The sequence below is a fragment of the Oncorhynchus kisutch genome, linkage group LG11 (assembly GCF_002021735.2).
Source record: "Oncorhynchus kisutch isolate 150728-3 linkage group LG11, Okis_V2, whole genome shotgun sequence".
Classification (NCBI taxonomy): Eukaryota; Metazoa; Chordata; class Actinopteri; order Salmoniformes; family Salmonidae; genus Oncorhynchus; species Oncorhynchus kisutch.
This window is the reverse complement of record NC_034184.2, coordinates 49,620,952-49,638,771: the sequence shown is the minus strand read 5'-3', so window position 1 is coordinate 49,638,771 and position 17,820 is coordinate 49,620,952. Positions and strand designations below refer to the sequence as shown.

General features: G+C 40.0%; 1 protein-coding gene across 3 annotated transcripts in view; it reads left to right on the top strand.

The window, feature by feature from the left end:
• The first annotated feature begins 1,750 nt into the window (after positions 1–1,750).
• LOC109876194 (stromal cell-derived factor 1-like) overlaps positions 1,751–17,820 on the top strand; it is a 42,200-nt gene continuing 26,130 nt past the window's right edge. For all 3 annotated transcript variants that reach the window (XR_004211662.1, XR_002252952.2, XM_020468647.2), the window contains exon 1: positions 1,751–1,916. Coding sequence is in view for 1 of the 3 variants with exons in the window: in XM_020468647.2 (XP_020324236.2) it covers positions 1,763–1,916 (154 nt within the window). In the remaining 2 variants the exon portion in view is untranslated. The remainder of the gene's footprint in view (positions 1,917–17,820) is intronic.

The following is a 17,820-nucleotide window of genomic DNA, read 5'->3' as shown; positions in this document are numbered from 1 at the left end:
TCAATGATATCATGTCACCATATGGGACAGAGTGGAGTGGGCGCCCTGATTCTAGTTTGTGAGCTAACCAGGCTACTGCCTGGGAAGGTCTCCCACAAGTACGAGATGGGGAGGGGGCGGGGGTAGGTTTTACCTCAGGTCTACCCACTGGAAGCCTGAGGTGGGGGAGCAGGGGAATCTATCAGATAGCGCACCTTTAACTTTGTACAGTACTAATGCAATTAGTAATGAAAAAAGTGGTGCAATTTAGTTTGTGTGTTTCTTGTTTGAAGTGCAATAGTGTAATAAATCAGGTTCTCTTCTTTATAAGTGTGTTATTCTTATTTGTGTGATATAGGAGTTGTGCAAATTAGTTTTATTTGTATGTTTTTGTTAGCAATAGGGTAATAATTTGATTCTCTATTTTTATTTGTATTTATATACTACAATTTGTTTCTATTTATCTTTGTTACTTCTTTTTAATATTTACAGTTGAAGTTGGAAGTTTACATACACCTGAGCCAAATACATTTAAACTCAGTTTTTCACAATTCCTGACATTTAATCCTGGTAAACATTCCGTTTTAGGTCAGATAGGATCTTTATTTTAAGAATGTAACATGTCAGAATAATAGTAGAGGGAATGATTTATTTCATATTTTTGGAGCAGTGGCTTCTTCCTTGATGAGCGACCTTTCAGGTTATGTCGATATAGGACTCGTTTTACTGTGGATATAGATACTTTGTACCGGTTTCCTCCAGCATCTTCCCAAGGTCCTTTTCTGTTGTTCTGGGATTGATTTGCACTTTTCTCACCTTTTCTCAAGTACGTTCATCTCTAGGAGACAGAACGCGTCTCCTTCCTGAGCGGTATGACGGCTGCGTGGTCCCATGGTGTTTATATTTGCATACTATTGTTTGTACAGATGAACGTGGTACCTTCAGGCATTTGGAAATTGCTCCCAAGGATGAACCAGACTTGTGGAGGTCTACAATTTTGGCTTATTTATTTTGATTTTCCCATGATGTCAAGCAAATAGGCACTGAGTTTGAAGGTAGGCCTTGAAATACATCCACAGGTACACCTCCAATTGATTCAAACGATGTCAATTAGCCTATCAGAAGCTTCTAAAGCCATGACATCATTTTCTGGAATTTTCCAAGCTGTTGAAAGGCACAGTCAATTTAGTGTATGTAAACTTCTGACCCACTGGAATTGTGATACAGTGAATTATACGTGAAATAATCTGTCTGTAAACAATTGTTGGAAAGATGACTTGTGTCATACACATAGTAGATATCCTAACTGACTTGCCAAAACTATAGATTGTTCACAAGACATTTGTGGAGCGTTTTAAATGACTCTGTAAACTTGTAAACTTCCGAATTCAACTGTGAGTCTTATTTTTGTTTATATTTTTATATACTTCCAGTTATATTCCCCATGCACGGTCAGAGCTAGAAGCACAAGCTTTTCGCTACATCCACAATAACATCTGCTAATCACGTGTATGTGACCAATAACATTTTATTTGAGATAAAGCATGGGAAGTTTGCAAAGATTTTCGTAACACTTTGATTCAGGTCCAGAGATTTCTGATAGAGGAAACTCGCCTTGCCAGGGAGTCATAAATGAAATCCACACACACACACTTCCATCTTTTGAGAACCTGTGTGTATGAGTCCGCGTGCGTGTGTGCGTTCGCGCGTGTGTGGGGGAGGGGTAATTTGTTCATCCTCAGACACTCCCACTTTCCCTTTCCTCCTCTGCAGCGTGCCTTGTATGCATAACTTCAACACTCCGACACACACTTTCACAGTGCGATCTGGACTCTACATTGAACAGATTATCGGACCGGTATCGTTAATCATGGATTTGAAATACTTGGCGGTTATGGCTGTGCTCGCTGTGGCGACATACGCTCCTTTCTCACAAGGTAGGCTACGGTGCATGAGTTGAGCTATTATTTGTTATTCGTTATTAACATAAAGCATTCATGTAATTGTCTGGATATGTTTTATGCCCCCGTGGGGTGGTTCGGTGTGTGCCCGAGGCGCTGCATGTTAAAAGGTTGTTCTAGTGAGATGCACCTGATCATTTTTGTCATTCTACTGATTATGCCACTATCAGATATACATTAGTCACTCGAATTAAAATAATCTAGGCTGTTTGATTTGTATTGGCCCTAGCCTAAACAATTGTCTGATCGCGGTGCAATTAAATATAGTGTAAACTATTTTATAGAATGTATTACTTCTGTTTTGAATAATTGAAAGAGTGGGATCACCAACAACCAACATGCTTTATTTGATTATTGAAAGTCTAGTTCCTATGTTCACTTTGCTATAGCCTATGCACATAATTGTATTTTCAACTAAACCCTTCGATGAATGGCTCTTTGAATTTCCCCTCGGAATATCATATATTTCCAGCTATATTCCCCATGAGCAGCAATAACAAGTGGCATAGCGCATGTATAGCCTACCCATCGTGCGTAAAGCAACCCCACCAGGGCACTAGAACTCTAGCAGTGTGTGCATATAGGCTGTCTGTAGCGCAGCAGACCTCAGTCGGATTGCTGATTAATATGTGTATTTGTCCTCCCTTTTGTTACCATTTAATTACCCTCAAATTAGCCTCCAACACAAAGCCAGTGCGATAGCGGTGCTGGCGACATCACTCAGCCGGGTAGATGGCTCTCTACTGCGGCCTCTTTCTCTTGGTAATGCGGCTGGTTCAGGTGTCGCGTCATTACAATGACCTCAGGGTACTTCTTTTGTGGACGGAGAGGGTTAATCCAGGTTGTTATCACCTCACCTGATGACCGTTAAGCACCGGGGCTATAGTGAGAATTTGCCGATGAAGAGGGTTGAAACTGAAACTTGAAACGTTTTTAAATTGTGCAATAGCTGAACTACATAAAACATTATTTAATTGCATTTGGCTATCTTTCCCTGGAGCTGCTCTATAAAATTCGTTGCGTCTCTTTTAATAAAGATAATCTATTAAACAGGCTGCAAATATGCAAATAACCAGAGATTGTATCTGGACAGGCAACGTGATCTCACCGATTTCGAGTAAAATCTATTGCAAAATATTGTGCATTTTTGTGAGATCTCATTCATGGCAAAGATACAAATGAAACGAGAAGACACATGCGCCTCAAACAACCAACATGCACGAAATGCTGCAAATGCTGCGTTTTGCACAATTTCACGGAAAATATTTGTGAGATTTAGGGACAGGACATAGCCTACTAAACCCTTTTCAAAAAATGTCTGACGGCTGTCATTTGCCAGGGCTGCATAAGGTGATCACCCACAAAATTATTTTTTAATTCATGGTTTATACAAATGTCAATTCAATAGAGTCAGAAAAACAATGGTCCAAACCCCATGTCTCCACCATATACACTGAGAATACAACAAATTAACAACACCTGCTCTTTCCCATGATACAGACAGACCAGGTGAATCCAGATGTCACCTCTTAAAATCCACTTCAATCAGTGTAGATGCATTTTTTAAGCCTTGAGACAATTGAGATATGGATTGAGTTTATGTACAATTCAGAGGGTAAATGGGGAAGACAAAATATTTAAGTGCCTTTGAAAGGGGTAATTATTTCTGTGTTTCTTCCTCCAATATGATAACGAGGGGGTGTCAAGCAAATATATGTGGATGGAATCTAACACACCATTGGTTGATCAATGCCACGGCACGTTACTCGATTGCATTTGCCTGGGCTGCGTTCAGTATTACAGAATGGTGTTCAAAGTTTAAAGGCCATGTTTCACATTAGCACCCCCTCTCCATCCCGCCAAACAATAATGTGTAGCGTATAGCTATGTCTCAATATGATATATCCTTTTTTTGGGGGGGGGGGGGTAGCAGATAAAATCTGAATGTTGCTGTGCCGCACGTGCACAATAAAAACACACAAAAACAACAAATGGAGCATTGTCCTTGCTTGATGTAGAAACAGATCAACAGTTTTGGAACACTGAGCCATTGACTGCCTGCCTGCAGTCAATGGCTCAGTGTTAGCTGTGGCTGTGTTACGAGTGGGCTACTTTTGACAATAAGGCACCGGACTACAGCCATATCGTTTTAAACATAGAAGAAGATCAAGAGATGGGAGTGGTGGCCTACTCGTGTGGAGGCAAAAAAAGATGGCAGAAGCGGGCAATGAAGTGGATTCTGAATCCAATGGCGGTAGAATCAAGGAGAATTTGAATATTGTCCAAAAGAATGGATGACGGAGCAAATTTGTGTACAGTGATGAGAATGTCCCTTTGTATCTAGAGGGAGTTAGGGTTTGTTAATGAGGAGCAGCTGAGCAGATTACCAATCTTGAATAAACCGTTTGAGATATCCAAACTGGTGGAGAGAGTGCTGGGTGAAGTCAAGGGTTTCAGGATCAGGCTTGTTTAGATTTTTGGTGCTTCTGCTGATCAGAAGGAACGTACGTTGCGTCTCACCCAATTTGATAAGTGTCATGTGTCTCTTCGGAACAAAACACCCCTTATATCTGGCGTTTCGAGGGAAGTTGATTTTGAAGAGATGAAAAATATTCCTGGAGTGATTGATGCACGCTGGATGAATCGTGTGGTGAATGGTGAAAAAGTGAAGAGTCTATCAGTTCTTTAGTTTTTTGATATGGAGTCTCTCCCTACTCAAGTGCAGTTGGATTATATAAAATACAGTCAGAACATTTATACCAAGACCAATGCAGTGTGATCATTGTAAAGTGTTTGCAGAAGCGAGAAGCCGATATGTCCTACTTGTGGAAAAGTATCATGTGTTTTAAAAGTGAGGAAAATGTTGCAATTGTGGTGGGAACCATGAAGCTACATCTTTCAATTGCCCGACAAGGGTAAAAGAGAATTAGGTGGCCAAAGTCAGGGCTGTCCAGAGCATTTCACATGCAGCAGCTTTTGAAAGGGTTGAGGATTTGAATGGCTCCTGAAGAGTCCATGGTGGTGGATAGGCCTTCACTGCAGGCTGCAGGGGTTGCCTTTCACCCGCAGTACCCTGACATTTTAAAGGTTAAGACGGTGGGCTTTGTGTCCTTTATAGCTATGGTGATTAATGGCACTATCAAGCTAGAGAAGGTCCAGGAAGATAGACATCATTGTGGATGCGGCAGAGCGGTTCCTGGGACTGAAAGATTTATCGGCGGAGGAGTTACATGGAATATTGTCAGTAAAGCCTGAGAAGGGAGATATGGAGATTTGAAAGAAGGAAGAAGTGAGAGTTTTGTTTTGGTTTTGCCAATGTACTCTTTTTATTTAGTTGGATTAAATTAGTTTCCCTATCACATATGGATTTTCTTTTACCTTGTTTTGGTTTTTCAACCTCTCCCGTTGGTGTCAGCAATACACCTTTTTGGGTTGTAGTCCACCATAAAACCCACAGAAGAAGAGGAAGAAATGGGAGTATGCAAGAAGTAGTCGACCGGGATGTGCTAGAGGAATGTCCAGCTGGCCAGAAAAGCATGGTAAGCTAACGTTACTGAGTGATTATCAAGCTAGCTAGCTTGGTTACAACTGATAAAGTCGAGGTGGCTAGCTAGCTTAGTTTTACAGCCAGACTCTCAGTTTTACAGTTAGCTAGATAAGGAACTAAACTGCAAGTATCATAAATCATTATTATCTAGCTAGCTAGATGGCTAGCTAGCTTAGTTTTACAGCCAGACTCTCAGTTTTACAGTTAGCTAGATAAGGAACTAAACTGCAAGTATCATAAATCATTATTATCTAGCTAGCTACGGTAGATAAATATGTCAAATGTAAAGCAAGCAGAATTGTGGCATGTGTAAGAGGCATTGCATGTTGGCTAGCTCACATTAGCTAGATAACCATATTAAGTATCCACTCTATTACTAAATAAGTTATAATTTAGTTAGCTAGCTACATTTGATAATTCTTGACATCATCCATCTTTGAAGCAGTTTGGCTGCAAAATTCAGTGCCAACAATGACCAACATCTAAGCTAGCAGCTAGCTAACTACAGTCAAATAAGGAGGAGCATGTTGTCATGATGGAATAAGTCACCTATGTGAAGCTAGCCACAATAAGGATTAGCCACAATAGTGACATTTGCTGTTCACCTTAGCAATTGTTAGTGAGAAGAGGCGCGGTGCCATAATATAAATAATATCTTAGCTAACGTAAACTCACCCCATTCCATACAAATGTGTGCAACCGCAACATTCAAATGAGGCTACAAAGAAAACTAATGGGACTGTAGCGACTGTGTTGACTTCAAAATCGGGGGTGTGAACTAGGTTTCTATTCAAGCGTTGATCGACATGGTAATGGCTCTATAGTATAGGAGAAAAGTTTAAAAAACTGACCCTCCGTTACATCGTGACGTGTGATGTCGTAACGTACAGCACGCAAAAAGCAACTATTTCTGTCTTACAATCTCTCTCCACCAGGTATAGCACTTCTCTCATCATTTAAAAACAAGAAATTGACATTGACGGGGGTAAGGGGGGTACCTAGTCATTTTTGGGCGTCATCATTGCATGCGATCATCATTCTCAAAGCCACTGTTTACTTCTAAGATCACTTTAGCACCGCCCTAAAAACACGATTCAAATTCGACACAAACCTTCAAATAGGTATGTAATGACACATTATATAAAGTCTTTATAGTGTTTTATTTACATTTTAGAGGCAATAAGGTGATAAGTTGGACAGATCGAGTGAAAAAAAAACAATTTTCCCACACATCTCTCCTTCTCACTATCACGCATTCGTTTCGCTTCCCCACCCGCCATTTTTAAAAAGACCCGACGGGGCTCATTGTCTTCTTGAATTATGCAGAAATGGGCAGCATGGGGGTCATGTAATTGATTTTGTTGGAAAGGGGAGAAATTGTGCTTTATGGTGGTAATTGACATTACAGTTGATCTGGAAGTATTACATTTTGGGGCGCTAAAATAAGGTCAATTGTACAGACCAAGGCGATGTACAAAAGTGAGTGAGTTTACGTTAGCTATAAATTCACATGTACGCCATGTCATTTGTCATAGCTGTTATCACAAACGGCATGTATACTTTTAATCAGATCTAATGTTGTCATTTAGAGACAATGAATGTCAAGTAGGCAAACTGATGAATGAATCCTAAATACAGATAAAATGTTAGTTTGTTAATCATGGCAGGGTTGTCAACTGATTTATTGGCGCCTGTGTCAGTGTGTCATGATATTGTTTTCCTTTACATTGCATGAAACTAGGGAGGAGGCCCTGGGCCAGTGGGAGGTCAGGCTTGAGGGCTGTCTCTCTTTCTAGCACTCACCTTTCTAGCACTCACCCTTATCCATCTCTCTCCAGGTGCTACAGAGACAGAATGGTCCAAGGACCTCCAAAGCCTTCTGAACAATTAACTGCGATCTCTCCAGAGCACAGAGAAGTAGTCTACACTCATATTAGTATACTCGATGCACTATGTAAACCTACTTCACTATGGTAGTTCTGCCTGTGTGATAACATAGCATATTATCAAGTGCCACTGGTTGGATTGGATTTACTGTACTCACGCCAAAACTCTTGCTCTCCCCTCTCTGTAAAAAGCTCCCAGACATTTGTCAAAACTAACATGTGTCCATCCCCCTATCCCCAGATTAGTCTGCTAGGCTATGGAACTTTAGAGCAGCACATCAAAAGACCTGCCACCCTGTTGTCAGCTATCTACAATATCAAGGCTTTCAAAGGATACATTTTGGGGATGAGTTTTGTATAAACTCATTTTATTGTTGTTAGATTACAATACTACTTTTCATAGCATGTTTGTAATGTTGGGTCTTCACACTACCTTTGACTAACTTCTGTTGTAACTTAAACACAAAGACGCTTGGAGCTTGTGATTCAAAAAGTCTAAAGTAAATGCAACGCAAGTCCAGGGTGAATACATTTTTATTCATGTACAGTGCATTCGGAAGGTAATCAGACCCCTTGACTTTTCCCACATTTTGTTACGTTACAGCCTTATTCTAAAATTGATTACATTTTTTTAATCATCAAAACAACACCCCATAATGACAAAGCAAATTTCTAACAAACTTAAATATCACGTTTACATAAGCATTCAGACCCTTTACTCAGTACTGTGTTTTTGGCAGTGATTACCGTCTTGTCTTCTTGGGTATGACACAACGACCTGTATTTGGGGACTTTCTCTCCCATTCTTCTCTGCAGATTCTCTCAAGCTCTGTCAGGTTGGATGGTGACTGTCGCTGCACAGCTATTTTCAGGAATCTCCAGATATGTTCAATCAGGTTCAAGTCTGGGCCTCTCAAGGGCATACAGAAACTCCCGAAGCCACTTCTGTGTTGTCTTGGCTGTATGTTTAGGGTCCTTGTCCTGTTGGAAGGTAAGACCTTCGCCCCAGTCTGAGGTCCTGAACGCTCTGGGGCAGGTTTTCTTCAAGGATCTCTCTGTACTTTGCGCAGTTCATCTTTCCCTCGATCCTGACTAGTCTCCCAGTCCCTGCTGCTGAAAAACATACCCACAGCATGATGCTGCCACCACCATGCTTCACTGTAAGGATGGTGCAAGGTTTCATCCAGACGTGACGCTTGGCATTCAGGCCAAAGCATTCAATATTGGTTTCATCAGACCAGAGAATCTTGTTTCTCAGTCCTTTAGGTGCCTTTTGGCAAACTCCAAGTGGACAGTCGTGCCTTTTACTGAGGAGTGGCTTACGCCTGGCCGCTCTACCATAAACGTCTGATTCGTGGAGCGCTGCAGGTGGAGTGCTGGTTGTTCTTCTGGAAGGTTCTTCCATCTCCATAGAGGAATTTCCCTGACCAAGACCCTTTCCCTCGGTTGCACAGTTTGGCCAGCTTTAGGAAGAGTATTGGTGGTTCCAAACTTCTTCCATTTAAATATGATGGAGGCCATTGTGTTCTGGGGGACCTTCAATTCTACAGACATTTTTGGTACCCTTCCCCAGATCTATACTTCGATACAATCCTGTCTTCGAGCTCTGACAATTCCTTTGACCACATGGCTTTGTTTTTGCTATGACATGCACTGTCAACTGTTGGACATGTGTGTGCCTTTCCAAATCATGTCCAATCAATTGAATTTACCACAGGTGGACTCCAATCAAGATGTAGAAACATCTCAAGGTTGATCAATGGAAACAGGATGCACCTGAGCTCAATTTCGAGTCTCATAGCAAAGGGTTCGAATATCTATGTATATAAGGTATTTTGTTTTTAAAAAATGTAATACATTTGCAAACATTTCTAAGAACCTGTTTTCATTTTGCCATTATTTGGTACTGTGTTGATTGATAAGGGACAAAAATATCTAATCAATTTTAGAATAAGACTAAAGTAACAAAAGGTGAATAAATTCAAGCAGTCTGAATACTTTCGAAATTCACTGTATATCAGATACATCACACAAGTGTGTCAACTAAAATATATATTGCAGATTGAAGAATGGGGAAAGTAGACAAAGTGAATATAAGTCAGTGATTGTGTCCGTAGCAGTTCATATGAATTTGAGTGGCTACATATAATAAACTCAGCAAAAAAGAAAACGTCCTCTCGCTGTCAATTGCAGGAAGGGTACCACATGAGGGAGTAGGATGTCTTCCCTGTAACACACAGTGTTGAGATTGCCTGCAATGGCAACAAGCTCAGTCCGATGATGCTGTGACACACCGCCCCAGACCAGAAAACTGAACATGTGTAAATATTTGTATGAACATAAGAGTCAACAACTGAGAGAAACTGAACAAGTACCACAGACATGTGACGAACAGAAATCGAGTGTGTCCCTGAACAAAGGGGGATGAAAATCAAAAATAAGTCAGAATCTGGTGTGGCCACCAGCTGAATTAAGTACTGCAGTGCATCTCCTCCTCATGCACTGCACCAGATTTGCCAGTTCTTGCTGTGAGATGTTACCCCACTCTTCTACCAAGGCACCTGCAAGTTCCAGACATTTCTGGGGGGAAATGGCCCTAGCCCCCACCCTCCGTTCCAACAGGTCCCAGACGTGCTCAATGGGATTGAGATCCAGGCTCTTTGTTGGCCAAGTCAGAACACTGACATTCCTGTCTTGCAGGAAGTCACGCACAGAATGAGCAGTATGGCTGGTGGCATTGTCATGCTGGAGGATCATGTCTGGATGAGCCTGCAGGAAGAGTACCACATGAGGGAGTAGGATATCCTCCCTGTAACACACAGTGTTGAGATTGCCTGCAATGACAACAAGCTCAGTCCGATGATGCTGTGACACACCGCCCCAGACCATGACGGATCCGCCACCTCCAGTCCCGCTCCAGAGTACAGGCCTCAGTGTAACGCTCATTCCTTCAACGATAAACGCGAACCATCACCCCTGATGAGACAAAACCGCGACTCGTCAGTGAAAAGCACTTTTTGCCAGTCCTGTCTGGTCCAGCGACGGTGGGTTTGTGCCCATGGGCGATGTTGTTGCCGGTGATGTCTGGTGAGGACCTGCCTTACAACAGGCCTACAAGCCCTCAGTCCAGCCTCTCTCAGTCTGAGCACTGATGGAGGGATTGTGCGTTCCTGATGTAACAGTTGTTGTTGCCAACCTGTACCTTTCCTGCAGATGTGATGTTCGAATGTACCGATCCTGTGCAGTTGTTGTTACATGTGGTCTGCCACTGCGAGGACGATCAGCTGTCCGTCCTGTCTCCCTGTAGCGCTGTCTTAGGCTTCTCACAGTACAGACATTACAATTTATTGCCCTGGCCACATCTGCAGCCCTCATGCCTCCTTGCAACATGCCTAAGGCACATTCACGCAAATGAGCAGGGACCCTGGGCAACTTTCTTTGTGTTTCTCAGAGTCAGTAGAAAGGCCTCTTTAGTGTCCTACGTTTTCATAACTGTGACCTTAATTGCCTACCATCTGTAAGCTGTTAGTGTCTTAAGGACCATTCCACAAGTGCATGTTCATTAATTGTTTATGGTTCATTGAACATGCATGGGAAACAGTGTTTAAACCCTTTTACAATGAAGATCTGTGAAGTTATTTGGATTTTTACTAATTATCTTTGAAAGACAGGTTCCTGAAAAAGGGACATTTCTTTTTTTGCTGAGTTTCATGTTGACAGAATGGCAGCGAGACAGAGAGACTGATGCTGTACATCCCAGTAAGGCCCTTAGGCCACAGTCAGGCAGCTTGTAGATTTGTCACCTTCCAGGCCCACGTCACAGCATGTAGTGATAGGGAGATGACAATAAGTGTATTATATACCTTTCAACACAAAAGTCATTTTAGAATTTACTGCACATGTTGCTGAACAATTCAACACTTTTGTTAGTGTCATTTGCTTGGTTTCCATCCAATTGGTGACACATTTTCATCCAAATATTCTAAAATCTGCATAAAAACAATATGTGCATTTTCCCACCAGAGATGTGTTTCCATCAAATTGACTTGTTGCAGATAAATGGCTGTGCATGATAATGTAGTGCACATAAAAATACATTGTGTTTAAATTCCCATATGCCGAGAAAAAAAACACTAGTTAAATGAGTTTCCATCACATTTTCAACTCTACTGATAGTTTTCTCACAAAAAATGTTGCGTTACATAATGAGTGTGACCACTCTGGAATTGGCATGTGCTCTCTAGCCAACAGCGCATTCTCACTAGTCATTATTCACGATGCAGTCTGGATTATCCATAATTAGGGTAGCATCTACATTAGAAACATATTATATTCTTATTTACAATAAAATTGACTCATGACAATACATTATTTACCATTAATTTATATTACGCACAAAATAATCTGAAACACAACCGACACAAACAGCAAATGCACTCAACAAAGTTCTGCAATAAGAGTTATGAACTTAATATTTTGTAATCTTAACAGTTGTGTTCTGTGGGAGTAATTGAGTTGGCTGATACCCGATTTCATGGTCCCAAGATCCATAGGTAAGGCCGTACATTCATATTGCAATGTCCAATGTGCACAAAAGACTGACAGGTGAGGTGATTTCCCATAGTCAAAGTCCTGCAATATGAGCTACAACGTAATATTTATACTCTTCACAGTTGTGTTCTCTGGGTGTCACTGAGTAGGCTGATAACCCTTTTCATGGATCCATAGGTAAATAGGCTGAATAGTGAGGTGATTTCCCACAGTTAAAGTCCTAAAATAAGCACTACGATGCTAATATTTGTGTAAACTCTTCACAGTTGTGAATATTTAATGGATCCAAGATCTATTGGCAAGGTTGTACAATGCATGCAATACACCCCCATTATCTAGTCCAAATGTAGCATGATTCCACTATTTGTATCAGTGTCAATGAGGGACTTTTACTTGAAGGCGAACCACAAATTATACTATCGTGGCTATTCGTTATTGTGGCTAGCTTCACATAGCGGGTGCAAAAGCGATCGAAGCAACGTGCCATTACATTGTTCAACCAATGGTGAGTTAGATACCACCCACAGACGTTTGATTGACACCCCCTCCTTATCATATTGGAGCAAGAAAGCTTAAATTAATTAACGTTTGAATAATTAGATACGGCAAAGAAGCATTGTTTTAGTTATCTATTTATGTGTGCATTTCTTCATTTCATTCTAATTAAGGCGGGTTCGGTCCTCCATGGGAAGGGGGGGGGGGGGGGGGGGCGTGTTAATATTAGGAAGGTGTTCCTAATGTGTGGTATACTCAGTGAATGGTTCAAAAGTTTCAGACGATATACTCTGAGAATTTAGCATGTTTGGAGTGAATGGAATGTCCATCACGGACATGATCAAAAAGTGGCCACTTCTTATAGAACTCTGTAGCGCTGCTCCACGGCAGAACGCTGCTAACTTTTATTTATTTGTATTTTTATTGAACCTTTATTTAAGTAGGCAAATTAGACAGCTGCGCCACTTGGGAGCCCTTCGAATGTCAACAGACAAGCTATTGGCTGCAGGTTTTTGATAGAAAAATCCTGTTTTCAAAATGAAATCTGCAGAATACGAACATAGGGACTAAATATCTTTATTTACAAAGCAACAGACTGAATTTCAATATCCAACCTCCGCAAAGACGATATGTTCCTGTTTTCATTGTGTATTTCTGAGTCTTTCCCTTTAAATCATCATAGAAATGGCCCCTCTCGGCGTATATTGATTGCCAATATAGCCAATGAAAGACAATGATCTGGAGATCAAAATGATGAGGTTATTGAGTTAATTTTGATTCGTCCATCCTGCGGAAATACCTCCAAATGGTACCATCTCCCAACCACAAATATAGAAGAGATCCAACAAATAGCGGCACGGTCTAAACTAGCATTGGTCACGTAAGGGATAATCAACAAGGGGCTATGCGTTCTATGGAAAAGAATGAACGACGTGGAGGTTGTGTTCCACGACTCACTAGCGGAGTGGAACTGACCTTCCACGGAGTTGCATTATTTTCCAGAGAACGCATAGAGCCCCGAGTTGATTCTCTTTTGCCACTAGAAATGTGTTCATTTGCTGGTAGAAAAGTGTTGAACATCCACTGAAGTAGCTAGCAAGTTTAGTAGATAGCTACAGTAGTTGCCATGGTAACCAAACAGACATACTAGTTTAGCCCGTTCAAATTCATAAAATACATACCCTCAACCACGTAACCTTGCCTTATGCCATTGGGGGAATCCCCGCGAACATATTTGTCGTTGGTCCAAATGATTAGCCAAGCAAGATAAGTTTTCAACGTAAGCCCCCCAACCCTCATTTTTAATGGAGTTTGCGAGTATACAATTATGTTAACTTCAGACCTGAAACACCCCATATTTCAATTAGCGATGATGGTACATCCGCTCAGAAAAGTCAGTCAAAACTTAAAACTAACATTAATATGGAGAAGTCAACATACAAGTGTATATAAAAACAAATGTAAGTAAGTTTAAAATTGTGCTACTCATGCACATGATGGCCCAAACACTTATCATTAAAGTAATGCTGTTTTTGTTCGGTTAACTTTTGTAAATTGTAAAAAATAAAACATGTTCCTTTTTCAGAAGTTCCAGTTAGGCAGGCTAATGTTAGTTAGCTAACTAATTTGCTAGCTATCATACAGTAGGCATATATTAATAATGATATAGTTAATTTAATTTGACATTATAATTGACTGTAGCGCAAATCAAGAATGCTACCAGTGGCTGAAAACACAATCGTTGCAGGATGAACGTGTGACAAATTTCTTGCCAAGGGCGGGCCATTTAAAATTCCTTCCTTCCTCTCTCATCCCCTTGCCCTGTAAGTGTAAATTCATCAGACGTCATATATCATCATCGTAATAGTGTAACGACCCTGGGTTCATAAACGCGGAAATCATCCCTGCCGCACGAGCATGCTTTTGCGGCACAGACGATAGCGCGCCGGACCTTCGGGCTAGAAGATCGATAGCGCTCCCCTGCTGTTTCATTACATTGGTGTCAGAAGTGATCGGACCTCGCATCCACGACAGTGCGTGTGCTTTGCCGGTGAGCGCGTTCCTGTAAGACGTAGAGCCGCAAGCTAGCGCGAGGACGCGCTCTTTGAAAGGAGGGAGTAGTGTAATGACCCTGGGTTTATAAGCGCGGAAAACGTCCCTGCCGCACGAGCATGCTTTTGCGGCATAGTCGATAGCGCGCCGGACCTCGGGCTCGAATGTCGAGGGTTCGAGACTTGCTGTTTCATTTACACCTCTCAATTTCAGGAAGATGGTTGTGAAAGCTACATTTGCCACATTCTGAATTATGTCCCTGTAATTGAGGATGATTTCCACTCAGTTTGCGATTCACCTGTGTCAATTGAAGAAATTAGAGAGCCTTTTTCAATGAAAAAAGGGAAATCACCTGGCCCTGATGGCCTGTCAGTTGAATTCTATAGACAGTTTTGGGAGTTACTAGAAGACTCGATTTTCAATATGATTCAAGATTGCGTTAAAAATGGGGAAATGGTCTCCACTATGAAACAGGACCTTATTTCATTGATTCCGAAGCCCGATAAAGACCCTTCTCTCATTGACAATTGGAGACTAATTACTTTATTAAATGTTGATTACAAATGAGACTCAAACAGGATTTATGAAGGGCCATCCCATAAGCTCTAACATTTGTTTAGTCTTGGACCTTATAGATTATTCAGATGCAATTGACTCAGATGCGGCTGTACTATTTTTGTACTTCTGTAAAGCCTTTGACACAATTGAACATGAATTTCTCTTTAGGTCTCTTAAACTTTTTGGATTTGGTGAAAATTTTATTAAAGTATTTAGCATGTTTTACAAAGATATAAATAGTGCTACTAAACCTTAATACTTCCAAAAGATTCAGTATCATCAGAAGTGTACGACAGGGATGCCCAATTTCGCCATTTCATTTTTATTCATTTTGGTTGTGGAACTTCTATCTCTAGATATTCTGAATAATGCAAATTTGTATGGCTTAACCATTTTTAACAAAGAAATCAAAATCTCCCAACTAGCTGATGATACTACTCTTTTCTTAAAGAGACAAAGACCAGGTCGCCGATGCCCTTAATGCTATAACTGCATTTTCTATTGCATCAGGATTAATGCTGAATGTTTCTAAATGTGAAATCTTATGTTTATTTGACTCTGATGATAAAGAAATAGAAAATATTCCTGTAAAGGACTGTGTTAAATATTTAGGAATACATCTATCAAAAAACCACTTAGTTAGACAACATTTGAATTTGTCTCCTAAAATTAAGAGAACTAAAATATATTTAATAATTGGCTATAAAGATATCTTTCTATACTTGGGAGAGTACTTCTGTCTCGTTTTGTGTATCCCTCATTATCGTTATGTGTAAATCCAGCTACTAAAGAGATTAATAAGACCTTTCTTGACTTCATCTGGAAAAATAAGTCTCACAAACTAAAAAAATCTGTCCTTTCTAACGAAAGAGCTGAAGGCGGTCTAGAAGTGTTGGATGTTGTTGACATAAATAACCCTTTTAAGATAAACTGGTTGAAAAAATGTTTGATCAATACTGATTCAATATGGTATTTCATTCCAAATAATGTGTTTAATAAATTGGGAGGTCTTCAATTTTTACTGAAATGTAATTATATTCCCAAAAGATTACCTGCTAAATTGGCTAGGTTTCACTAACAAGCTTTAATGGACTGGAAAATATGTTTCCTGCACATTTTTTCCCCCACATAAAGCTCTTTTGTGGAATAATTCAGACATAACTGTCATTGTTGAATATGTCATTGTTCTACCCCAGCTGGCATGAGAGGAATATTGACTTTGTTCTTGATATTTTCGACAACAAGGGTAATATTCTCACATATGAACCATTTATAACATTGAAAGAGTTTCCAATAACTTTCAGAGAGTTTATTTCTGTGATCAAAGCCGTTCCCAGTGGTCTAACTACACTTATGAAAACTCATCTTAATTTTGGGAATGATCACAAAGTTTATCCAGAACTCAGATTGGAAGGCGTGAGATCTTGTTGTAATAAATATATAAGACAAATTATTCATTCACAAACCAAATTTACACAGAGAGGAACGTTTTTCTGGAACATGCTTATTCCTGACATAGTCTGGAAAAATGCATGGTCAAGGCCTTACAAATACCGTATACCAAACAAAGTTAAGGAAGTGCACTGCAAAATTTTACATAAGATATATCCATGTAATTCTATGATATTAACCCTAGTGAATAACAAAAATAATAACATTTTCCTAAATCATTACAATAAGATTTTTTCAGAATGATTACAATTGCATTAGAATGGTTTTTTATTTTATGTATCTTTTTGTTTGTTTATTTCCAGTATTTACATCGTTAATACCTGCATTCTGTTTTGTATGATGTAAGAATGTAAATTGTTGATCTGTATTTTTTAAATATTTTTTATATAATACAGTGCCTTGCGAAAGTATTCGGCCCCCTTGAACTTTGCGACCTTTTGCCACATTTCAGGCTTCAAACATAAAGATATAAAACTGTATTTTTTTTGTGAAGAATCAACAACAAGTGGGACACAATCATGAAGTGGAACGACATTTATTGGATATTTCAAACTTTTTTAACAAATCAAAAACTGAAAGTTTGGAGACACCTACTTTTTCCAGGGTATTTATTTATTTTTACTATTTTCTACATTGTAGAATAATATTGAAGACATTAAAACTATGAAATAACATATGTGGAATCATGTAGTAATTAAAAAGTGTTAAACAAATCAAAATATATTTCATATTTGAGATTTGTTAAAGTAGCCACCCTTTACCTTGATGACAGCTTTGCACACTCTTGGAATTCTCTCAACCAGCTTCACATGGAATGCTTTTCCAACAGTCTTGAAGGAGTTCTCACATATGCTGAGCACTTGCTGGCTGCTTTTCCTTTACTCTGCAGTCCAACTCATCCCAAACCATCTCAAATGAGTCGAGGTTGCGTGTTGCGTGTTAGAATAGTAGAATACGCAAGGTGCAAGTTTCAAATTTGGTTTGGCATTAGCAGTTTGTCTCTTGTTATGTCAGTCACTGACTGTCACTCAATTAGCCATGCCAGCTATAATTTTTGGGATTCGTAAGTTAGTCTAGCCAGTCATCTAAATGAGCATGCTGGGCATGTGCCAGGGGCCCTGACCTCCAGGAGGCCCCCCTTGATTTGGTTAATTGTTCTCACCCAGATATCATTAACATGGCATAAGTCTTGACAAAACGGGTTGAATTGCAAGAAATTAGCTTTAAAACTAATTAACTTCTCTCTGTCCTGTGACACAAATGTGTAGAACTGCAGAAAATTTGCTTTAAAACTGCAACAATTTCTCTACTCGCCATGGCAAAATGTGTAGTTGAAGGA